This window comes from Thamnophis elegans, chromosome 1 (genome assembly GCF_009769535.1).
Source record: "Thamnophis elegans isolate rThaEle1 chromosome 1, rThaEle1.pri, whole genome shotgun sequence".
Taxonomy (NCBI): domain Eukaryota; kingdom Metazoa; phylum Chordata; class Lepidosauria; order Squamata; family Colubridae; genus Thamnophis; species Thamnophis elegans.
In genome coordinates, this window is record NC_045541.1 from 154,864,863 (window position 1) to 154,890,888 (window position 26,026).

Genomic DNA, 26,026 nt, shown 5'->3' on the forward strand with positions numbered 1-26,026 from the left:
ACAAACTTTTCATAGTATGCCAGGGACTGTATTCCTAAAGTGAATTGACCAGGATCCATTTTCAGGAGTTCCATGGATGCCTTAAGCCTCTGTAATAGCAGTAGACTTATATACCGCTTCATAGGCCTTTCAGGCCTCTCTAAGCGGTTTACAGAGAGTCAGCATATTGCCCCCAACAATCTGGGTCCTCATTTTACCCACCTCGGAAGGATGGAAGGCTGAGTCAACCCTGAGCCGGTGAGATTTGAACCGCTGACCTGCTGATCTAGCAGTAGCCTGCAGTGCTGCATTTAACCACTGCGCCACCTTGCTCCTACACTCCTCTGTAGTGCTTTAAATGCTTATTTTAGCCAATTAAACCCCTCTCTTTCAAAATGCAAAAACAGCAACATTTTTGGCGCCAGTCAAGAGAGGGAGTGGGGATAGGAAAATGAATGGCAAAGGGACACAAACAAGATTCATCCACATTTTTGGTCAACCACAATGATGATTCTGCTCTTTTAGTAAATAGCTTTTTATAATATATGAGCTTAGCGATACTTTTTTAAATAGTTTAGTAAATCTCTCAAAAACGTGCTCCATTTCAATTTTTCATAAGATAGCTTCGTAACTTGGGAGAATTAAAACTTCTATCTGCTATTTCCAACTCAACAATGAAGTACTCAAAAGCCAGTGTTGATTCTTGGAATTACACTGCATAGTTTACAGTTCTACCAACTACAGATGAACAGAATGCTTTGTCACTGTGACAAGATATTAAATATAGATTTCACAATACCTCTCCTGCAAGCAATATAGCCTTATGATGGTAAATCTGCTTGGTCAGTCCCAGTGGTGGGTTTCAAAATTTTTGGAACCTCTTCTGTAAGTGTGGCCTGCTTTCCGGGTCCACTGGTGGAACCTCTTCTAACCTGTTTGGTAGATTTGATAAACCGGTTCTACCGAATAGGTGCGAACTGGTAGGAACCCACCTCCGGTCAGTCCCCTCACAACCCCAAACCTCATGGCTGATCTGTCAGGTAGTATATTTGTTTCCCACTGTGACTTGGCTTTCTGCTTTTTTGTGTATCCTCACAACTTCTTCTGTTGACCCCCATTTTTTCCTCATTAGTAAATAGGTAGGATTTGTTTGAAAGTAGGAGCATGGTTACAAGTCTCTGTGTTTGTGGTTGCCCAATGATGCTGGGAACTTCCATCTTATTGAACCAGGATATTTCTTTCCCTTAATATTCAATTTGTAATTCTTAACCAACATTTCTTTTTCAAAATTGAACAGACATTAAATATTTTTCAAGTATCCCTTTCATAATACACATAAATAAACTTATAACAATCATAGATGTAGACTCCATCTTAAAGTAAAATGCTTATCTATGGTTTAAGGTATATAAACTTATACCCCTATGGAAGGTACTTGTCAATACAGTATTGGTAATGATTTGGGGGATTTTATATAAAAATGTATACAATATACAACATTAAAATACATAATTATCTTATTGCCTGCATTCTTCTCCCATTGTCACCTGATACTGAAAGGCATGTGCTCAAAATCCCTCTCCAAAGAAGTGCCCCCATTCCACCCAATTTTCAGTGAAGGAATGAAGTGGCTTCATTCTGGGAACTACAAGAAAGTCAGATGAAGAGGTTCGGAGGAATAAACAGGATAGCCAAGGGGAGGATCTGCTGCTTGTATGGTCAGGTTCCTCAGGAGTATGGGATGTGCTTGGATGCTATAGCGTTCCTCATCATCATTTGTGGCATATAGCAGCTCCCAAGAGAGGTTCCCCCACTGTCCTCTGACAGCTTCCTCGTTCAGTTTTCCCACTTGTACTCGAAATTCCTGAAGCGTAAGTATCCTGCCAGTATAAACTCCCTGGAAGATAAAAATAAGTACAAAAAGTTGCCTTGTCTTTGAACACTGCAGAGAAGTCAGATTTTATTTTTCTTCAGCAAGAAAAATCCGGGCCATGGATATTGTGAAAACTGCTGGATCAAAATATGATTGGTTTAAATCAGTGGTTCCCAACGTGGGACCAACGCCCCACAAGGGGGCAATTTGCTTTTTAATGGGGGCAATTTGAACCTTGTTTAAACCAAGTTAATGGCCTTTTAGGCTTCCTCCATGTGAGTAGAGTCAGATCATGATCATATTACTTTACTCATTTTTTGAGTAAAGTAAGAATTATACATCACAGAAGTAGTATTGGGATTTTAGAGATGGTTAGGTGGGGCATGGCCAAAAAAAGGTTGGGAACCACTGGTTTAGATCCACAGGAAACATAACCAATTTAAGTTGCATTCCTTTTAATGTAAGGATTAATGGAAGAAGACCCTGAATTCCATGCAGTACAATTCAGCAGATTCTGTAGGTGCTTCTATTAAAAAAATCATCTAGTGACAACTTTGACATGTGTTTTTTAGGTTACAGTGCCTCTGGTATGGGCAGTCCTTGCTTAGTGACCATTCAAAGTTACAACACTGAAAAAAGTGACTTCTGCCCATTTTTTCAGAGTTATGATCTTTGCAGCATCCCCATGATCATGTGATAAAAATTCACATGCTTGGTTCATATTTATGACTGTTGCTATGACCCAAGGTCATATGATCATGATCTGACAAGCAAATTCAATGGGGAAACCAGATTCACTTAACAACTGTATTATTAACAACAGCAGTGATTCATTTAACAAATGTGGCAAGAAAAGTCATAAAATGGGGCAAAATTCACTCAACAAATTTCTCAGCAGTATAAATTTTGGGCTCAATTGTGATCATAAATTGTATAGCATCTCTTCGGAAATCTGCATAGCTCCTGCCCTGATGATGTGATGAAAGGCCCCTAAACTGGACTATTGTCCAGTTCTTCAGTAGAGAAGCTGGTGAGCCTCTGTAAGATTTTGCGTTACTCTTTGAAGTTTTTTGTTGTTTTGTTTCCTTTGGACGTGTACCTTCCCTCTATGTCAGTCATTTTATTCTTTACTTTCAAATTATTGCTACAGTGCTTTTATCACAGAGATGGTCCGTTTGAGGCTTCAGGCCGCACACAGAAATGGAGGCCACTACAGGTCTCTAAAAATGGTTATCAGTTTGTAAATTTAATTATGATAGAGGGGGTAATGTTAAAACATAGCTAGAGCTTGGTCATATTACACATCTATAATCCATTTTAGTACAGTTAGTCCTCTATTTACAACCATTCATTTAATTGTTCGAAGTTACAATGATGCTGAAAAAAGTGACTTATGATAAGGCCTCAAACTTACAACCACCGCAGCGTCTCCATGGCCATATAATCAAAATTCAAGACATTTGACACCTGGTATGTATTTACGATGGCTGCAGCATCCTGAGGTTGCGTGATTTGCAATCTTCCCCAGGGACAAACAAAGTGAACTGTGTGAATCACTTCACAACTTTGGTGGCAAAATGGTAATAAAATCAGGGGTGAATTCCTTTATGACTACTTTGCTTAGTGATGGAAATTCCAGTCTGAATTGTCTTTAAAGAACTACCTGTATGTTGTGATCCCACTTAAAAAAAATGCAGCCCTCCAAGATATAAAGTCCATAGCCAAGAAAAAATCATGCATTTCTGTTTTAAAAGATGAAGTACAGGAATTAACTGGAAAATATTCATACAATAAAATCTTAAAGCCTAAAAAGACAATTAAAACATAACTTAATATATTTTCTTAAATCAAAGCAAGTGGATATCAATGGCAAAGGCAAATTCTGAAATTTGGAACAGTACAGTTTGCTTTCTCTAATATCTTAATTACTAGGTAGATCTTTTAATGAAACAGGTCTTAAGCTGTTTTGTTAAGGAACTGATATTATTAAACTATCTGCAAACTTTTCCAGAAACAAGTCCTTCATTGATATTTATTTATTTATCTAAATCCATAATTAAAATATTAATGAATAAACTGTGCCACCCATCCCTGAGGGCTTCTTTGTGCTATACTAATATGAGGGCTAAGTTCACAACAGCAGCTTGATAAACAATTATTTGACAAACAACAGAAAACATGTAAGTATTGCCATTAAATTCAAGAATGGAATAATTGGCATATTAGTCAAAAATCCACTAAAAGTCAGGAAACTCTTACCATATTTGGGTCATGCCCCAAAGAAAAAAGGTATGGCGTTTCTTGTAAAACAGCTTGTGGCCATTCCTTTTCAGACACCAACCCAATGTACCAGTCATTTTCATATTCTTTAAGATAGTTTAGCAGCTCTTGAAAGTCTTCAACTGGACCCAGGCTTGCTTTATCAACCATAAGCTTCACTGTATATCTGATAAACACACAACAGAAAGAAATATATAAGGAATAACATGAGAATAATTCCAGAGATATATCTGGAGAATAGCCTCTGTAACAATATATAAATGGTTGGCAGACCTACAGTATTAGGTTTAGCTATAGCTTGATAGTTGACATATCAATCTGACATAATATCTCTATCATACTGTTATATGTTTAGAAGCATACATCGCAAGCATTATGAAGGCAGTCATACAGACAGCCTCCAATCTACTACTCAATTAATTCAAATGCAATTTCTCAATATTAAGATCATAACCTCCCAAGAACTTGTATTTTTAGTCTTATGATGAAACATTTTTGTCTTTATTTGGCCAGTAATTTCAAATGCTGATAATTTCAGACTAAGCTACAGATTTGTTGATTTCCTATAGCAAACTAAAGATATAGAGGTTTGTAAATTATAACACAGGGATTAGCATGATATGGAAGCTCACTAATTATGGTTTAGCTGATTGCCATAATTTAGTGCAATATGTGAATCAGATCGCTAATTTCCTTCTAATATGTTGACTTAGCTCTACTTTTTCATTAAGCATTTATCAGACAGCGCATATTCATCTGCTTGGGCATGGCATCTTATTTGCTAAACACATCAAAGCAAAATTTAAAATTGCTTTGAACCTGAATGATTTTCTAGCAATTTCACACTAAAAAAACATCTCAACAATTCCTCCCTTCTTGAACATTGGAACAATGTTAATGTTGTCAGGAGGGATATACATCTGCCATTATTTCAAACCAAATGGTCTGGACAGCAATAGCCTGTGGAGTAGATGAGTAAAGCAGCCAATTGCCAAGTGATTCTTACGCATAATTTAAAAGTTATATTTTATAATCTTGCATTGAATTTCACTGGGCAAACTTGAGACAACCCACATTTATGCATCTGCTGATGTTTTATGTTTTTATTGTGTCACATAACACAATGATCTGCCTCCTAGCTGTGGGTGTGCATAAGGAACGACTTGACTCCTATGCAACACATTTATTTTCTTGCCACAAGAATATAAGAAAGCTTTTTCACTGAGAATTTCAGGAACACATTAGTGAAATTTCATTACAAAGCAATAGCTCTTCCGCTACAGTATTATAAAAATGGATCCCTTAGAATAGTTATTTTAAAAATTCAGTACTATTTGTAGTATGTGATACTGCTCTCTCTTCTGTTCTGAAATTTTTGAAGCCTTTGACAGTTTACGTTTTTTGACTTAATGAACAATACCATTTTCAGAATGCCCCTTTCTATTCTACCTGTAGGGCTTTTACAAAGAAGATATACCTGAAATACTACTCTGGCTCTTCCACAAGTCTTCTGTATTATAAAGTATATCCTTCAAAATCAAAATCTTGCCTGGGAAGCTTTATTAGCATAGAAATGCTGTACTTACATGGACACTTTTTGGGATGTGCCTTCTCATCTTTAACCCTTTGGCTTCTCACAAACTAAAAGGGACAGCCAACTCATAGACCATGATTCAGAAACACCTTGCTCCCAGATCATACCTAAGATATATGTTTCTTCAGCTGGCATGATCTAGCTGGCCTTGCCTAGGCTTAGATGCTTACCAGGGATGAGAATGACCTTGACTAGCATGTGGATGAGGGACCTCCAAGAATACTGGGAGTGAGAAACTAAATTACATAGTTGTGTCCATGAATACACTGAGACAAATTAGATTGGTGTTGCTTTTATATGACTATATATATAAGGCACATATTTGTTTTATAGCCAGAATATTATTCGTATCTAAAGAGAATAATATTTGTATTCAAAATAGTTGTATCCAGAATATTATTCATATTTTAGAATAACTTTATTTTCACTTTAAATGTGCACTAATTGGCATACATTAAAATGATATTTCATTGCATACAGCTCTCAAATGGTCACCACCTCCAATATACACTACATAAACATGACAAAATAAATTAATAAAACAATGATGCATATACCCACATACCAGTGGTGGGTTTCAATTATTTTTAGAACCTCTTCTGTAGGTGTGGCCTGCTTTGTGGGAATGGCTTGCTGGCCATGTGACCGGGTGGGCGTGGCTTGCCAGCCATGTGACTGGGTGGGCGTGGCCAACTTGTAAAATGGTGAAACTCACTTAACAACGCTCTTCTTTAGCAACCAAAATGTTGGCTCAGGAACTCTGGCATTTGAACCACGCAAGTCTTAAAGCTGTCAAGTTACAAGGCCCTTGCACCCCTAACCCTTCAGAAAAAAAAGCCCAGGGATGTTCAAACTTGACAGCTTTAAGACTTTAAGGTTTAGATAGGACTCTTAGAGGTGGGCGGGGCAATTGGTGAGCCAGCCAATCAGTGAGTGGTGGGCGGGGCAAGCGTGGTGCGGACAGGTGGTGGGAGGGAGCTGGAACCGGTTCTAAATGGCATGGTAGATTTGTGGAGGTTGGAACTTGCAGGAACCCACCCCTGCCACATAGACACATATATTATATGACAAACATAAACAACACAATCTAGTTCAGATGTATACACGTACATGTCAAAAAAATAATAATTACCTGAACGTTTTTAGTGTTAATTGATATAACTCTTGTTTTCCTATTAACCATTCCAAACAGACTGACCATGGAAGGCTTCCATTGTAGGCTCTGAAAATATGACCAGGAGAAACAATAGTATCATCTAATCCAAACATTGCAATATAACAGGATAAGGCACTCTGGGCATACAAATCCTTCAAAGCAGTGTCTTTAAAAAGATCTTTGAGTAAATCTGAAGGATTTTCTTTCAAATGAAAAAGGTTTAGCTGGCCAAGTAAAAAATGATACCACTCTACTGGAAACTTCTGCTTCATCTGATGGAATTTGGCAGCCGATAATGGTGCAGTTCTCCATTCTTCAGGAATGCTTAATAACTCAGAATAGAAGTTACTGAATTTAATAGGGGATGAATCCATATTTCCCCAGTGTTTTCCAGCATCTACAACAGGAAGACCAAGGACAACAGTTTTATAGAGTTTATTCACACTGGCTACTTCAAGTACTTCATCATCCGTGGTATGTATTTCTACTGAGCCTGGAAGAGAATAGAAAGGTCTTGGTGAACCATCTTGTGGTACTGTGACATTTGTTTTTAATGTTTTTTTGCTAGGTTCATCATCAAAGAGATTGCTATCATCAGTCCAGTCTTCTGTAGATTCCATACTGAGTCCATCTTCATCTTTCCATGAATCTGATCTTTCTATTGTCTTATTTAAAACTTCAGATGGTCCTGGTGAAGAATACTCCTGTTGCGGTTTACACATTTTTTCAAGAGGTCTAGGTGTTTTTGATTTCTTATAGCAGTACTGGATTAACATCCATAAGAGTACTTTTATGAAGTCTTCTTTGAACTGCTTCCGATTTTCAGGAGAATCAATTATTCCAGATAAGGTATTTCTGGCATCTGAGTAGAGTTTTACAGGAAGAGCAGCACAAGGTGTTAAAATATTTCCAAAATGAGGGTTGAGGGAGAACATCTTATTATGTTCCTGATGTTCAAAGGCCATCGCAAAAATATCATCAACTCTGTGAGCTTCAGCAGTATGACAGGAGGTTTCCTGCAATTCTAAACCCTGGATTAAAAGAAAACAAACAAACACCCAAGGTGTTTCAAATACTTTTATAGACAGCTAGCAGCACAATGCTTCAGATATAGGGTGAATGCATACCAATTTACTGACCCATACCAAATCATAATGTTGAGGATATACTATTTACAACATTTCTTGATTTGGATATCAAAACAATCTGGAATTAGAAGAATGAAAACAATGTGGAAGAAGAGGGAGGAGAAAAGATTATCAATGCTAACCATATAAACCAGGGGTATCAAACTTGCGTTATCATGCTGGCATCACATGACATATCAGGACTTTTCTCCCCTTTGCTAAACCGGGCATGGGTATGGCCACTGTGTGATGCATCCAGCTGCGAGTTTGACATAATATAAGCCATACTAAAACATTATGCTCCTTTTCTATTTCTTTCTAAGGTGGTGCATAATTTAAAAATGATTCAAAAAAACATTCCAGCCTTGTACAAAAAGTTTCTCTGTGTTATGCATTAAAATCGTCCAACCTTTTTAGGATTTGGTTTAAACTTGCAAAAAGGTGCTGCAGTTCTAAGGAATTTGCTTACTAAAAATAAAGTGATGTTTAAATGATACCGAATCATTTTCGGAATGTGTACAACTTTACAAAATAGCTCAGTATCAACTTACATGGGACAATTATGAGAATCATTAATATTAGATAACCCTCTTGCTCTTATTATCTGAGATGACTTTCAAGATGTGTTTGATTAATTGTATCTATGACTTTTTCACTAGAGAAATGGAATTAAAAATGCTAAAATACAAACAATGACATTTTGTAATTAGCTCCATATCTGATTCTTTCATTTTATATAACACAGAACATCCATGTATCCAAGCCCTTATTGCATGGGTGTCAAACTCACCATGTCACATTGCCATCTCGTGACCTATCGTGATATTTTTTCCCTTTGCGGAACTGGGATTGGCCTGGCCTGCTTGTGACGTATCTGGTCTAGGGGCCACCAGTTTGACACTCCTGTCTTCCTGGATACTCTCTCCCACCACCCCATCTGTATTTGTTTGGGTATGTTTTGGTATACTTTATTGTTTCTCTAGGTCTAGCATTTTGGCTAGTTTCTAAACATGGAATTTGAGAGAATAATAGGGTATGGAATGTGTAGTCAGAAAATACAACAACCTCTTAAATGGAAGCTAGTGAAAATGGCTGTAGTTTTTAATAGAAAATTAAATTGATTTTAAGTGAATCAAGTAAGCTTTTATTTTCAACTCTTCTCAGGATTTTTTGGAAAACTAGTTCATATATATGTTGTACATTTAAGAGGTATGGTTATTTCTACTAATATGTAAAGGAACTACAGCAAAACAACAGATGCTTTCAATGCTACTTGCCTTGATATTGAGACAACAGTAAGTATAGCCTCTTTCTAAAACAAGGATCCATATTAACCTGTCTTGAAATCGGCACAGGTAGTGGGATCCAGGTGAACAGAAACCTTTGGAAACAAGAATCCCCAAATAAGGATTTGTTTTTACTCAAGGATATTTTGATATATATTGTCCACATCTTAATAAAAAATGATCATATAATGTAATAACACAAGTTGGAAAAGTGGTATATAAACAAACCAGACTGCATTATGGGTTCAGTTTAAAATCACTACGTGAAGCTTATTATATATATGAATTCTAGATAAATGGCTGTTAACAGAGCTTGCATTTTTTAATGTATTTTACTGCTTAGAAATTGTAGTAAATATGGTGGTTTTATAACACAAATAGAACTTTATAATGATAAAAACACTATTCCTGAAATATCTCAGTGACAAAAGAATTAGTGACATTTTGATAACGACATCATTTTCAGGCATTTTTGCTGAAATTTAAAAGTTTTGCAATTTTCTGCAAAATATTAATTACAAATATATATTAATGCAAAAATTATGAATGTATTATGTATTATGTATAATATATTACACCAATTCTTTCTTTGGTATATCTGTAGTCATTATTATTAAATTTATTTGTCACTCATCTCACAATTTGAAGGCTGAGATTAGAGATATATCAGTCATTAATAATTTCCAGTCATGCCCAAGCTGAAAATCTTGAGTTTCAGAATAGCCTAAAAATGAATTCAAGAAATCTGCCTTTATGTCATTAAAATTAGGACTGCTGAGCAAAAAGAGTGCATTCTCTTGTTACCATTTTTATAGAAAAATAATCTTAAATCTACATTGCTGTCTAAATGAATAAAAATATGCTCAGTATGAAAATATAACACAATACCCTGCTAAGAAAATCTAGACAAGGATGCCATTAAAGACCAGAGGGTTTTAAAAAATATTTTAAAACACATAGCTCCTAACGATCAGACTCCTGCTTTTATTTCTCTGGTTAGTTGTGGAAATTTCAAATATCTCTCTTTTTGCTCTCCCCCGTCATTACAGAATCAAATCCATTACCTACATTCTGGGCTAATTGCTATCATTCAGTCAAATTACCTTTAGAATTTTGTTGTAGGGATTAAATTGGATGAGGGAATACATGTAGGCTACCTTAAGCTCATGGACCTGATACCATCTACAAGCAAACCAAAGCATCAGTTTGGTAGTATATGAAATTCTATTTTCATTTCTATGATACTGAAATTTCACTCAGATTATTATAGCAGCAAATAATTTCCTACATCTATGAGATTATCATACAAGAGCCTGTAAATCAGTCCTGCTGTGTCTAGAAACCTACAGTAGATTCCTTTGCAGTTGAGGGAAAGTTCATGGATACTTAATCAGCTGGTCTCATGAGCCACGTTTTAACTTACCTAACCTGCCTGTTGAGAATGCTGATTGCAATGCAGTCCTTAAACTTGGAATCATCTGTTGATAATATACAGCATCAGGACCTACGCAGGTCATCATGCCCACAGGTCCTGGCCAGCTTCGGACTGGTCTTGGAAAGCCTATCAAAAATATTGGGAGACTAAAAAGTGATAGCAAGGGAGAAGAAAGCAATGAAGAGAGCACTATGATGGCCAATACAATTGGAAAGAAAGCAATGTTCAGTGTAATCAAAGTAGCTGTGGATTTCCGTCGCTGTTTCTTTTCTGTCCACGATGTCAAGAGAACAGTAATGGCAAATTGCAATTTTGAAACAAATTGAAACAGCCGAGTCCGAATAATTCCAACCTAATAAGAGAGAAATAGCAATAATGTATTTCCTTCATTTATATGCTTCTTCATGGGATTTCATTTTTCTAAAGCATTTGGAGTGTTTATGAAAGACCCTGAACTTTTATTAGCGAAGGAAGCTCAAGTTTTCTGAACTTCAATTGAAGAATCTGAATTAATTTTGAAGGGAGGGTAGAAAGAGAAAATTAACTTTGTCAATAGAGAATTATGTGAAGCTGCTTTTGAAAAATCAGAAGGCTTTTCCCAGATAGACTGAAGTAGGCAAATCGGGATGTATGCCAGATGTCCTGCTTGCCAATATGTCATAGAGTTTAATTCAAAGTGAAATTCTTAAAATTTGAATAGTCTGACTCTAAATTTTGACAAAAACGTCTATCAGTTATGCATACCTACATGAATGAATCTGCAGTATGCTGTCAAAGTCTGTTCCAGAGAAGACTGCAAATTATTTTGGATTCTAGACGAAAATCATCTCTCATCCAATTTAGCCAACAAAATCTATATTTGCTAATAAAATAATTAGAATAACAGAATTGGAGGGTTTTTGGTCCATCCCCTTGCTCAAGCAGGAAACCCTATACAAGTAGTCCTCAACTTACAATAGTTTATTTAGTGACCGTTCGAAGTTACAATGTCACTGAAAATAACAACTTATGACCATTTTTCACACTTATGACCGTTGCAGTTTCCCCACGGTTATGTGATTTACATTCGAATGCTTGACAATTGACTCATATTTATGATGGTTGCAGTCATAAGTCATGTGATCCCCTTTTGCAACTTTCTGACAAGCAAAGTCAATGGGGGAAACCAGATTCACTTAACAACCATGTTATTAATTTAACAACTGCAGTGATTCACTTAACAAATGCGACAAGAAGAATTATAAAACGGGGCAAACTCACTTAGCAAGTTTCTCATTAGCAACATAAATGTTGGGCTCAGTTGTAGACGTACGTTGTGAACTACCTGTACCATTTCAGACAAATAGTTTTCCAATCTCATATTAAAAACCTCCAGTGTTGGAGCACCCACAACTTCTGGAGGCAAGTCGTATTAATGGACTGCATTCCACTGTTGTATTTTTTTAAAAAAATAGACTTTTTTATCCAGTAAGTGTAGTTTTCTATCACCTTGGTTCCCTATCAGTTTGTTTCTCAAATTGAGATTCAACCTACATAAGTAAAATATGATAAATAAAAGTGTTTTACCAGCAGGAGTCTAATTCCTGTATCAATGCTTTTGTTCCACCAGAGATCAGTAGTGAACACCAGCAACTGCACTGCAGACACTACCACCATATCCAACAGAGCATGCTCTGTATCTTGCCACACCTAAAACAAGTATTTTTGCAGTTTCATCATACAGATATAAAATACACTTTACAGTTCATGACTGATCAAGCCCATTGTTCTGTTTTTTTCAGAACAATAAAACAATATTGCCTAAAATCTACTGGGCTCTCCACGATCTTGCATCCCATGGAAGTCCAGGCATCAAAGCAAACAATGGAGTGTGAGTGAGTGAGTGAGTGAGCGTGCATGTAACAATATTACTTTATGATTCTTTCCATTTTGCTACCTTTTATGGTCTTCATTTCAATTTCTAACTTCAACATGTGGAAATACATCATACTCCGTATTCTTATCAGAAAAATAAGAACATACTAGAGAATAAATGAAATATATAGGAAATTTGCAGACATAGAATTACATAACAGAGTCTCCCTCATACTGGGTTTGACTCCGGATGGTTTCAAGGATATTTCCACTGAGTTTTTTTTCATGGACACATTAATTGAATTATAATATCATAAGACATTGGCTTATTCCAATACAGGTAGTCCTCGGTTAACAATTGTAATTAGGACTGGGAACTTTGTTGCTAAGTAATCTGATTGTAAAGAGTGATGTCACATAACTGCGCTGAGTTTCAATGGCACTCTGGTACTTCCTGCTGTTGCTTTTAGGTGCAATGCCACGTAATTGCCAATTGCAATCACCTGCCAGTTTCCTCATTAACTTTGCTTATAGGAAGGCAGCAGTGAAAGTCAAAAATGGCAATCAAATGACCACAAGATGCTGCAACCCTCATAATTGTGAGCTTGTTGCTGAACCACCCAAATTGCAATCACATGACTAAGGGGACACTGTGATAGCAATGAATTTCAGGCCTAGCTGTAAGCCTTAGCACTGTTGTACCTTTGAATTGTTTCTGAACAAATGTTCATTAACTGAAGGGTACCTGTATGCTTTTAAATTTTCCCATCTAACTAACAGCTATTAAAATCATAGATGGTTTCTCTATCCAAATACTAATTAGGATGACCTTTTCTAGAATCCAAATTCAGCCAGGTTTCACCTAAGTGTGGCTTCTTGCTGTGGTATGCATCTGAATATGCTTCATTAAAACAGTAATTCACTGAGCTGAGTATAACAAGTCTTGGAATGTTATTGTATCAATATTTACCAAATGCTAAAAGATTCTATACACAATCATTCTAAAAAAATATCCTTACTTTTGTATTAGTGTCAGCAGCCAAAAAGTGCCATGTTTGAGGTCAAACGATGCTACCCAAAACCCTTTAACTAGAGATGCCTAAATTTAATATTGGTCCTAACATACAAAAAAAACATTCTCTACAATTTCATGGAATCAAGTATTAATTTCTAATTAGAATGAGTTCTTGTCTTTTATTTAATAGATTCAGTGGTTACATTGCAATATATTGGGTTATCCTATAAAAAACATAAAATGCTTGAAATTTACCATTCTAAAGCTTCTTGAAAATCCAATGGAAATATATATGGATGAAAGTTGATGTAGAGAATTGTCTATGGAAAGAAATGCTATCATAGCAAACGGTGACACTGAAATTACAAAAAAAGAAAAAGAAAAAAAGATACAAGAGTGTTTTTCTTATGCAAAAAACTACTGTATTTTTCAGACTATAAGATGCACTGGAATATAAGACGCACTATGATTTTGAAGAGGTAATTTTTTTTAAAAAAGGTTTTGCACTCTGCAAAACAAAAAAAGGGGGGGCATGACGAGCTTTGGGAGAGTTGTAGAGTGCTCCTGGGGTTGGGGGGAGGGGGCAAAAGCGAGCAAAAAACGGCCCATTTTTTGCAAAAACTGGCCAAAAGTGGGGGCTTGCAGAGGATTTGGGAGGCTTGCAAAGTGCTCCTGGGGGATGGGGGGCCAAAAATGAGCAAAAACTGTCTGTTTTTTGCACATTTTTGCCCTCCCTAGCCCCCAGGAGCACTTTGCAAGCCTCCCAAACCTTCTGAACGTCCATTTTTGCAAAAGAGGCAGGGTTTCAGTAGGCCAAAAATGCTGTATTCAGTGTGTAAGACGCACCCAGATTTTCACCCTCTTTTTTGAAGGAAAAAGATGTGTCTTATACTCCGAAAAATATGGTATATATAAAACCTTCAACTGCATAAATAGCTATTCAGTTTTTGTATGATTCTCTGATTTTTATTTTGTTTCTGATTTCTCTTTCGAATTCTGTGGCAAGGTAAAAAAGGGAAGCAACAAGACTGAATAATGTATAAAGTTTTCTCATGTTTTTTGTTTTTTTTTACAAAAGTCACTTATTGAGGGAACAGTGGAATATGTATAAACTGACAAATAAATAAAGGTGATGCTGTCTAGTTTGTAATGTAGTACTTTGGAAAATGGAATACTAAAAATTCTTTCTGGCATGCAGAATTCTAAAATGTTGTGAGGCGTCTTTGCAGCAATCAGATGTCCCATAATCATTTGAGTTCTTGGATCTTTCAATTTCAGAAAGCAATACTAAGTCATAATATAAATTTAATATCTAAATGATCAAATAAATTTTAGCTTCAAACCTGATATAACATCAAACGGTTACTCTATCACTAACTTTTGAAAAGTGGTAGATTGAGGAAATCGGAACATTTTAAGAATTGAATAATATATTGTTACATATTTGGTAACAGTTTTCCTTTTCATAATTAATAAAGGAGAAGTCAGATGATCCAACATATTTCAAATAATTTTGTATCTTTGTATGAACTATAATACTAGCATTGTCTAATGGCCAATATTATTTCCCCAGAATTTACTTCAGAATTTACATCATCTGTTTGCATATGAGAAAGGTGCATAACCTTTTCATCCCCCCAAAAATCAAAGTTTGTAGGCAAACCACTTTCAATGTTAAACTTAAAACTATTAAAATTTTAAGGTGGGAGAAGAAATCAATTTCAGAAACTAAAGTTTGGAAATAAGCTTTTACTCAGTTTCTGATCTGATCACCACCACTTTCCCCTTGCTCTAAACACATTTCATAATTTCACAAGATGCATTTTACTCTTTTTGTACTTATATAAAAGAAGAAACTGAGATTTCTTACCTAAAGTGAGTAAAATCTTCCTTAACATACCAATTTTCTTGAGGTTCTTTTCCTTCCTTCCGGACACATTCGTTGTCATTAGGTTCTTTTGGATAAAAGGGATTTCGAAACAATCCAAACAAATATACTGTTTGAACCTCCTCTGAGAATCCATTGAGCAAGAAGCAATACTATCAATATGTAACTAATAACACCTTGTAGGCTAGTCTTGGAAAATGTCTGAAAACCAGGAAGAAGTGCAATAAGCAGCTTCCAGAAGAGCAAAAGTCAGTACAATGAAATAGAACATTAATTCCTCCATACAATTGTGTTCTGCAGGAAGACGTGCTTTTAAATTTGCTGGAAGCTAAACAGCTGATCACTAGTGTATTTGAGCGGTTAATCCAATCTCATTTAGATTAAGAATAGTATAAATCCACATCCGGTCATGAACAGAACCACACCCAAGCGTGTTAGGGATGAAGTAAGATGCAACAGCTGTTCCCAAAGAAATGATAAACATTGCTAGCAGTCTGTAATAAAAAAATAAATCAATGTATATGAAAGAAAGAATTTGTACAAATAGTTCATCTATTTTCACTAACATTTTCCCACTTAACTAAACTTACCACCCAGTCTCGGAGGGAGATGGTGGTTTATGAAATAAAGATATATATATATATAGATATAGATATACAATTTATCTTTCTGTAAGATTCTGCCGATTATATACGTTCTGTATAATAGGCCTGCAGGTTTAATATGTAAAGTATTTAGAAGACATTTTAGCAGCCCACATAAAATTATACAATTGGGAAAAAATCTGCATAACTCTTAATCCAAACAAGAATCTAAGTTACAGCATCCACAATAGAAGACTTTTCAGCTTCTGCATGAACATAACCAGTTCAGATGAAGTTTATACCTCCCATGGTAATTGATTTATCTATTCAACTGTTCTATTAGAAGTAATCTACAGTCTAGGACTCAGGACTCAAGGCAAGCTAGGATACTTGCATTTATCTGAGAAGGTATATAAGGTCTCTAACTAAATTACTATGCTTTATACAGAATCTCAGCAGCTTTAATAATATTTTGTGGAAATTTCATCAGATAAATGAACTGCTATGTTTATTCAGTCTGTTGTTTGTATAAGAGACTAAATGATTTGTATGTGTGGAGTATAACTACTGAAATCACCAGAAAATAAAATGTGGGCAATTTCACCTGATTTCACTATTGGATTATTCTGCCTCTCAATAATTATATGACTATGAACTGGTCATAGTCCATGAAAATGTATGCCAGAATAAATACCTGCACACTTGAGATACTACAAGGTTTTTAAATTGTTACTAACATACTTAACTAAACTATCTGGAAATATTGAAGTTATGTAAAATAATGTTTACCTTACATTATTTGACATAGGTGAGCCCCCTAGCCCAAGTTCCAGCACTTGTTCCATTCCCCAGAGAAAAAGTGCATCCAATGGAGGCAGAATCCCCAAAGTCCATAAAAGTGGCAACAACAAAAATACGATGTGCATAACCTGATTGACCAACTTTAAAGCTGCAGCATCAGCAACAAATCTAAATGGAAGTAGAAGAGAATATTATTTCTAGAATGGAAAAAATGGAATGGAAAAAGATTCAATACAACTCTGTCCACCTTTCACTGTATTATAAATTTACTTCATTATCTATAAATAAGCCCATGTGCATCAAACAAGTCACTTAACAAAGCTAGATTGATATCCTTTTAAGAGCACGTCATTATTTGTATTTTTTTTTACCTGTGAGCAAGATCCACTGCTATGAAGACAAAAATGTAGAATGGTCTCATAAGAGGAACAATTTCATAAGTGTCCAGTGCTTGATAAGTAGCTGTCTCTGAAGCAGTATTAACAATTAAGGAATTCTCCAATGCACACTGTCAACCATCCAATACGAAGATCACCACAGTTGTTCCAATATATCTCCATATAAAGAGGCAATTCTACTGGGCAGCAAATACAAGTTCCTAAACCACATAGTACTCCAGCAACAAGTGAGTGAAAAAACACATTAATTATATATTTTTTGCCTGGGATAATAAATTTGATGTCTCTAACCTATACAGCTAGAAACTCCCACTCATCTTCCTCTGTTAAGATATTGTGGACATGCATTCTTTCTACAGGTGCAGTCTTTTGCCTGGCATACAAGTTTATTCCTTGAACAATAATAGCTGCAACAAGCATTTAGTCCTCCAGAAAGTGCAGCTGTGCCATAGTCTTGCAGAACATTTAAACTGATACATAAGCGTTCCAATTCCACTAGAATCCATGGTATCAAGAAGAGAAGAATCTGATTCAAATAGATGTAAGAAGGTGCACAGTATCCTAATTTAAATTGAGGGCCCACCCAAAATGCTCTGTGGAAATCGCTTTAATAAGAATTCTTGCTTGTGGTAATTCAATAGAGGCACATCTGGGCCCATAATTATTTACTCAAATTTGGCCTGAATTTCATTTTTCTAAAGAGGGAAGAGAACAAAAAGGAAAAAAGAAAGCAATTTTACCAAAAGTGCATTTTTCAAATATTGCCAATAAAGCAGTGTTTTTTAAAAGAAAACCGTGCATGCATTCCTCACTTTAAACATCAGGGCTTCTGTTCATTCTTTCAAAAACCCAATGATCTTTACTATATTGCTTTGTCCCGAATCTACAGAATACAGAATAACAAAGTTGGAAGGGATCTTGGAAGTCTTCTAGTCCAACCCTTTGCCTAAGCATCAAAGCCTATACAGGGGTCACCAACCTTTTGGACCTCAGGAACTACTTAATTCATAATTTTAAATCCCGCGGATCACTAATATGGATTTTTAAAAAAAGATAAATAGTATTAGTGCAATATAAAATTGCAACTACTTTTCTGCGGACCACCAAATTTCCTCACAGACCACCAGTTGGTGACCACTGGCCTATACCACCTGTGGACAAATGCCTGTCCAATATGTTCTTAAAAACACCTAGAGCACGCACAACTTCTGAAGGAAAGCCTTCCATTGATTAATTGTTCTCACTGTCAGGAAAGTTCTCTTTTGTTCTAGGTTGAAAGTCTCTTTGATAAGTTTCCATCAGTTACTTTTTGTCTTGCCCACATATGCTTTGCGAAATAGACTGTTCACCCCATCTTAGTGACAGTTCCCAAATATTGGAAGACAGCTATCATGTTACCCCAATCCTTCTTTTCATTAGACTAGACATAGCCAGTTCCCACAACCATTCTTATCTGTTTTAGCCTTTTTCAATCTACACTATGTGTTATATATTCTCGAGAACTGCCTTTTCTGTTAGCAATAAAGAACTACCAAGATAGCTATTCAATAACATTTATTACCTTGTTCTAGCCCTATTTTTAATTTTCTCTGTTAGTAAAAAAAGTTAAGTGCAATTCCCAAGCTTTCTACTATAATATTTAATATGATTTCTCTTGTAAAACCCATAGAAACTAGAAATGTAAGACTTTCTTAATAAATGCTCTTCGGAATACTGGTTTTCATATCATGTAACAAAATAAATGTAAGCCAGTATGATATTGACTCTCAAGGGAACACATACTATAAACAATTTATCTCCCCCTCTCCATACCTCATTCCCTGTTGAATTTTCCATGGTGTGCTTGATCCAGGGATCAGCAAGCTCATGGACACGTAATGTGCCTTTCAAACCTTCTCTGAGGTTTACTGACCCAACAGGTTCTTGTGTCTTATCCTGATTTGTGAAGTGTGAAATGTTTAAAATTTGAAATCATCAAGCTTGAAAATAGCTGTTGTGCCTTTATTGGAAATGTTCGGTTCTGTTTTGATCCGTTTGAATGGGGTGAATTAGTATTGGAATTCTGATAAGGCTAGAAAAATCTATCTGAAAATAATTGTTTCAAGATGGAGTGTTTGAAGCCCAAAATATTTCAAATGTTTTGCACATCTCTAATCCTGACTCGCTCCTTCACTGCAACAGACCCTAGTATCCTACATTACCCAATTTCATTTGTCCTACTGATCAACTAAGAAAATCAATTTGCTCTCCCTGTCAGGAAAGCAGTTGAAAATGACTCCTTTTCCCAAAAGCAACAAAGCTATTACAGGAAGACACTTTTTAAAATGTGAGCTCCTATGCATATGTAAGGGTATAATATATAGTGGAGTTGTAAACAGAACTATGTATTAAAACTCTTTAGGGGGATTAAGTGTGCCCCTGAAGCCATGTTCTGGCATCTAAAAAAATAGTGTTTTCTTTCTCAAGACAAACTTTTGGATCAAATTATATTGGCACAAGACAGCTCACTAAATTTAGAGTTACTGTGATCCAGAAAGTATTCTTATTGTTAGAGGATCAAACTACATCTATTAATATATTTTCAGTTCTTCACTCAGTCATGGACCTCACAGAATCTAAACATTCTTTATGGTGAAGATAAAGGCATTTTTGACAAAAAGGCTGGGATGTAAAATAAATATATTTATCTAATAGAACAGGAAAACACCAATACGATTAACTGTCTAGAGAGCAAAATCAGTTACATATTAAATTCTTTTATACTAATATTGAAGTAAGAAAGTGGGCTACTGGCATAGGCTTCAAAGACTATCTTCAATCTATGAGATTTGTAGCATACATCAGGGTATAATTACATATGAAGATTTGTGGAGATTTAAATATATACAGCACTGGTCAAAACCAAATTTTTGTTTATAGCACTTGTTCTTGTCAGTTAACCAGAAAATAGGAACACGTGTGCATCAGTGCCATTCAGATATGCAGAAAGTGTGATTCACTGTTTTTATCATTGTCTTACACTGGGGCATCAAACTCTACCTTTAAAAACACAACTCTGAGGAGCCGATTCCAGAAGCGACAACACCACCACTTCGCTCCTTTTTCACATCCACATCAGCTCTAACTGATCACCTTACCTGTCTTTATATTTTCAGAGTTGTTGCAACGACTTGCAGGCTGGGTTGGGGCTTTCAAGGCACATTAATAAATGGACAAAAACTGCCAGTAGCCTAAAAATACACAGCAGCTACGATCCGACTAAAAAAGAGCAGCACGGTTGGCCTCTCCTCACTTGGCAACTGCAGGAGCCACAACAAATAAAAGGCTTCCCTTCCCCCCCCGCCCCACTTCCAGCCAAGGCATAAATTGCACAGAGGAAGAAATGCGCGCGCGCACGCACCCGCGCACACATACAAAACGATATCGGCGGTTTCGGCGACTAGCGGGGAAAGGGCCATTATGCCAAGGTTGCGCCAGAGCCAAACGCCCGGGGGGCAAGAGAGCACCTCCACACGTACGCCACCCCCTCCCCCCGTCTAGCTGCTTTGTGCGGCCGTGGAGCGGCGCGAGGCGAGCACGGCCGCAGAGAAATGAGGGGGAGGAGGAGAAGGCCGAACTTGTACTAAAGGAGGCGGAAAAGCGAGCCCGGTCGCCTCAGCGAGCGCCGCTCTTCCTCTCAGCCGCCTCTCGAGGTTGGCTGGGTTGGACACGCCGCTGCTCTTGACCGCCCCGCTTTTTCCTCACGGCTGACGCCATGTTTTTCCCTCTCTTCTAGCTAAAAGCGGGGATGCAGAGAGAACCGGGAGAGGAACAACCAGGTCCCGGGCGGGCGCCCTACATACCTGCGTCTTCCCCGCCTCACCTCAACGCAACCGTGTCCTTCGCTCGCCCATCCGCGGACGGCCGCGCTCCGGCCTGCCTGGTCCCCCTGCAGGGGCGAGAAAGCGGCGTGGGAGGTTTGGCTTGATGGGCCGTTTTGTCTCGGCAGGGGGAGAAAGGAGGTGGAAGCGCCGAGCGGGAAGGCGTCTCTCTTGGCTGCCTTCAGCCGCCTTTCCCCTTTAGGCTCGCCAGCTCTAGGCGCTCGCTTTCCCTACCGGAGAAATGCCAGAGATCCGGAGCCCTGAGAAGAGACGGCTGGGGCGCTTTGAAGGCTACTTGCATTGCAGATGCCGCCTCAAATGTAGGTAGCCTTGAGTCCGGCGGTCTCCATTCCTAGGAAGTGAGTGGCAACGTGCAAGGTTGTGAAATTCCCCCCGTGGGGAATTTTTTGACGTTTTGCGGATCTTTGTCCGCTGAATGTTAGAGATCTACATAAAGAGGGTCTGCAATACACGAATACCATCTTTAAGTGCTCGTTTTAGTTCGGTGTAAACAAAGTCAAGTCATGCGGCACATAGTACGTTAGTGTGAAAAAGTAATTGCTCCGTTTAGAATGAATAAATGTCTATGGAGATTCTCGGTCACATAGGTCATGATTGTCCCAAAAGTCTTTTTCAAGAGGCAACTTGACTTTCTCTTAAGACGTTTCAAGAAGCTTCTTCAGCCTTAGATTCAGTAGTTTTATTTAATTTCTGTGCTGCTCCAAGACTCTCTAGCTGGGGCACCGACTTTATCGGCAGTAACTGAAACCTAAACACTCTGTAACTGGGATCAGTATCTCACATTGCAACTGGACAGGCTGAACTCATACTGGGTGAAGGTAGTAGATCTCAGCATCTTTTCTGGATCTTCCCAACTCTAACCCTGCATTCTTCTTTGGAGTGGTAGTTCCCACTATCTGGGACATATTATTTGGGACATATTTCATCCAACTCATAAATCCAATGCATGAGGCAGACCTGCAATGGACCAGAGCATGCCAGTCCCCACCCCACCCTTCACTATCCCCCCCTGCCCCCAGTCTGCCTTTCTGTACTGGGAATTAAAAAATAAAAGTGCAAAATAGCTTCACTACTAGAACCTTCTGACTATTCATATAGCATAGAGTCATACATATGACTAGTTGAACTTTTCTATGGAAATATACCAATCTCACTAGAAATAAACCTACCAGTGTTCAAACTTTTAAAAAAATATGTTATCCAAGTTTAAAGTTAAAAATGTTACTTTTCAAAATGCAAACATTCAAAGAGGAAGAGGATAAATTCCAAGACTAGATGGCAGTAAAATAGCTTTTTAAAAGAAATATACAAAAGAAAATAGTTCATAAGAGTATAGTAAAATGTACCATCTTGTGGTCTGTTGGGAGCATTGCATCCCAGGAAATAGCTTTGGCACTAAGTCTCATTAAAGGGTACTTATTAGATTTGTCAAATTAATATTATACACTGTAAGATGTTTTTCAAGTGATATTGTATGGGAAATACAGCAATGGTTAGGATATTTTTGGGTTATTTGTCTTTCTGCATGACCTGCTTGCACTCAGCTGACTGATTCTTCTGCAGCAAAATTAAAAAGGCAGCAAAATGACCTGTCCTTCTAGATGGTTCTTCTGCAGTTGCCTTTCCAAATGAGCCAATGTTGATAGCTGCCTCCATCTAATTAGAAACCATACCTATAGCCATGTCTCACAAAATGGGTATGATTAGATTATTAGATGTGAGCTGCAAAAATCTAGATGATTACAGGATGACAACAAAAAGTGAAATTTGGTGCGCCTCTGATCTAGTAGTATTACTTAGAATTACAAAATTTTAGAGGTTTAAAATTCCTCCGGGCAGGGTACTTGCAACTACGACTCTGACTTTCCATATAGTCACAAATAAATAGATTTGAAAACAATTTATTGCATTTCATTTCTCTTCAAGCTAAAAATATCTACTTTTATTTATTGCTTCTTGAAGAATGTAATTTCCAGGCATCATAGTAATAGTAATAGCAGTTAGACTTATATACCGCTTCATAGGGCTTTCAGCCCTCTCTAAGCGGTTTACAGAGTCAGCATATTGCCCCCAACAACAATCTGGGTTCTCATTTTACCCACCTCGGAAGGATGGAAGGCTGAGTCAACCCTGAGCCGGTGAGATTTGAACAGCCGAACTGCAGAACAGCTGAACTGCAGTGCTGCATTTAACCACTGCGCCACCTCAGCTCATTTTCCCCAGTTTATTCTTTAGGCTCACTCCAATTTTACAACGTCCTTAAAATGTGGCAGTCAGAATTAGCAAATATATTCTGGAAATTAATATAGCTTTCCCCCCCATAAATAATGCTATTGCAGTGCATGAAACCATTCTTCGGATTATAATGTATAAGCATATATTAACTATGAAAAATAATGTTCCTTTGCCATTTGAGAAAATACTGATTTCTATCAGAATCAAGATTACTGTTTATGGATTATTATGTAGCATATTTTAAATCTATAAATAGTATAGCTGATGTAGAAAATTTAATTGGATTAATACATTGAATCACAGTTTAAAGCTGTGATAAGTTTTTAACTGCTTCTCATAACTGAAAAATATAGAATTTTCTTTGCTGTTGTAACAACTTAGGTTTTAAATAGGCCTTCATTATTTTATTGCCTAGCTTTATTTATTGGACAGCTTCTTACAGTTTCTGTTGCTAATATAATTCCTTGCAAATAGAGCAGAAGGTTCATCAGAACAAAAGAACTGATTTATTTTTAATAATAGAACAAGCACTGTCCATCTAATCACGTACTATTCATCTTCTTTTTCTGAATGTTAAAGTCTCTTTTTGCTCCCAATTTGGCCTCATTTGCATCAAAGAGCATGAGTTATGTTATTTTTAATCTAGAGCTTCATATTGAATCTTCAAGACTGTATGGCACATAGGGTATTGCTAACATAATTCTAGGTAAACTCAAGTGATTTTCTAAAAATGAGGCAATCACATGCTAAAGGATTGCAAAAAAGCAAGGAAGCAATCCGACATTTTGTTCATGTCCAATTATATTTTTTCTTTTGAGCAACAATGAACACTTTTTTTCATAGTAATGGGGGGGGGGGGCGAAGAAAGAGAGGGGAGGTACACTTAGATCCCTGTCCTGAACTCCTTACAATCCAAAACAGCCCTCTTCAAACAGTCAAAGGATCAATGGAAAATGTGAATTTTGAGTAGGGTTTTGCAATGACTTACATTCTGGTCCATTCAAGATTACCTGTAAATGGACATACCACCAGTTTAATCTTTACTTTGGAGCACAGTAGGCATGATCTGTAGATGCAAGACATTGACTTCTGTTCTTTGCCATGGTCAGATACCATTATTACATTTTCTTTTATGATTGTCACTAAATGAAACAGGAGAATTTCAAGTAGTAATTATAATCTGAATAAACAATGGCATGAAAAGACTATAGCTGGTAATCCATAACCAGCTCAAGTACAATTTATTTTTCACTGCCAAGGCATATTGGTGGATTGTTGAGATTTATGTTTTACTCGTTTTATTGTAATTTTTTAATTTGTTTTGAGCTGTCCAGAGTCATTGAGAGTTGGATCGAATAGACATGTATTAAATTATTATTATTTTAAAAGCCTGACCTGGCAAGCTGGAGTACCCCATATATCAGTATTTTCAATGTTACCCAGTTATTTAAATGAATCAACACATATGGCTGGGATGAGATTGCATATAATTGGAGCTGGCAATAGCATTTCAGCATATAACATCTTACTCACTTTCTTTAATTATAGATGAACCCATGCCTCAACTGGAGGGCTAGAGGTCGCCTTCATACACATATCAAAACATTATTTCATGACAAAGATGTAGAACCTGCAGCCTAGAGGCTGTTTATGAGAGTCAACTATTGTCCCTAGAGTCTTCCTAGCGCTGTTATCTCCAGCTACAAAGCTGCCTGTTGCTGCTACTACCACCACCATCTCCCTTGGTCTCACCCTTCAAACCTCTCTGTTTGAAAACTCTGTTTAAACATTAGACTTTGCTTTCAGGTTTTTGGGCTCACATCTTAATTTATTTTAAACTTGCAGATCAATTAAGACGAGAAGGGAAAATGTTATTTTAAGAAGAACTTAATTTCTCACCCATTTAAAAATATTTTCCCATTTTCCTGCCCAATATGCTGTTCAGAAATTGATATTTGGTGCTGCGAGGTGTGTGTGTCTTTGGCATCAGTGTTGACTCTGACCACTGCCTGGTCATGTCCTTGCAGTTTTCTTGGCAAGATTTCAGAAGTTATTGGCCATTGCCTCCTTCCTTTGTGCCTATGGCAGGATTGGAAATCACAGTGTTCCCAGTTGCTAGCGTGATGCCTTCACATTATACCAAACTGGCTCTTATACACCCTATGTTATGACGAATATTCATATAGCACATGCTGATTTCAGTTTGCCATTTATTTTATAAACTTGAAAAGGAGTTTTCAGCTTCTTCTCAGCTCTCTCCCATCTTTCTGTTTTGATTCACAGTGAACCAACAAAATGCCACATTCCACATGCTCAAAATAATTAAAACAAGAACTAGCACTGAAGGAATCTTAAAGAGCATTAAAATGCAACAAACTAATATGTCTTAATCTCATCATTTATTCCTAAAAGCAGATTTTTTTAATCATCAAAAGGAAAGCTGATAAAAGGGCTTGTTGTTACCAGATTATTTTTAATCATTATTGTAACAAAATCTCTCTTGTTGTTAGGTCTATTTTTCAGCAAGATTTCTCATCAGAGGTTTGATTTAAACTGCCATCCAGTGTCATCTTGTGGCCAAATGCTAACATTTCATCCACAATCTTTTTTTCTTCTTACTGGCAAATCTGGCAGTATTTT

At 36.9% G+C, this 26,026-nt stretch overlaps 1 protein-coding gene and 1 long non-coding RNA gene across 2 annotated transcripts; one reads left to right on the forward strand and one right to left on the reverse strand.

The window, feature by feature from the left end:
- Window positions 1–479: 479 nt before the first annotated feature.
- On the reverse strand, window positions 480–23,122 carry PCNX4 (pecanex 4). The gene is given in 19 exon segments (XM_032235876.1): window positions 480–1,876; window positions 4,112–4,298; window positions 6,859–7,913; window positions 9,287–9,390; window positions 10,719–11,082; window positions 12,297–12,419; window positions 13,855–13,955; window positions 15,470–15,551; window positions 15,553–15,609; window positions 15,611–15,716; window positions 15,718–15,874; window positions 15,877–15,916; window positions 15,918–15,981; window positions 16,861–17,040; window positions 17,244–17,366; window positions 17,368–17,690; window positions 17,692–17,850; window positions 17,852–17,965; window positions 21,113–23,122. Coding segments are annotated over 18 exon segments (3,555 nt in total). The 5' UTR covers window positions 17,930–17,965; window positions 21,113–23,122; the 3' UTR covers window positions 480–1,624.
- On the forward strand, window positions 20,412–22,804 carry LOC116521200. The gene is made up of 2 exons (XR_004256918.1): window positions 20,412–20,784; window positions 21,046–22,804. It is a non-coding gene; the product is annotated as an uncharacterized LOC116521200 (long non-coding RNA).
- Window positions 23,123–26,026: the final 2,904 nt, after the last annotated feature.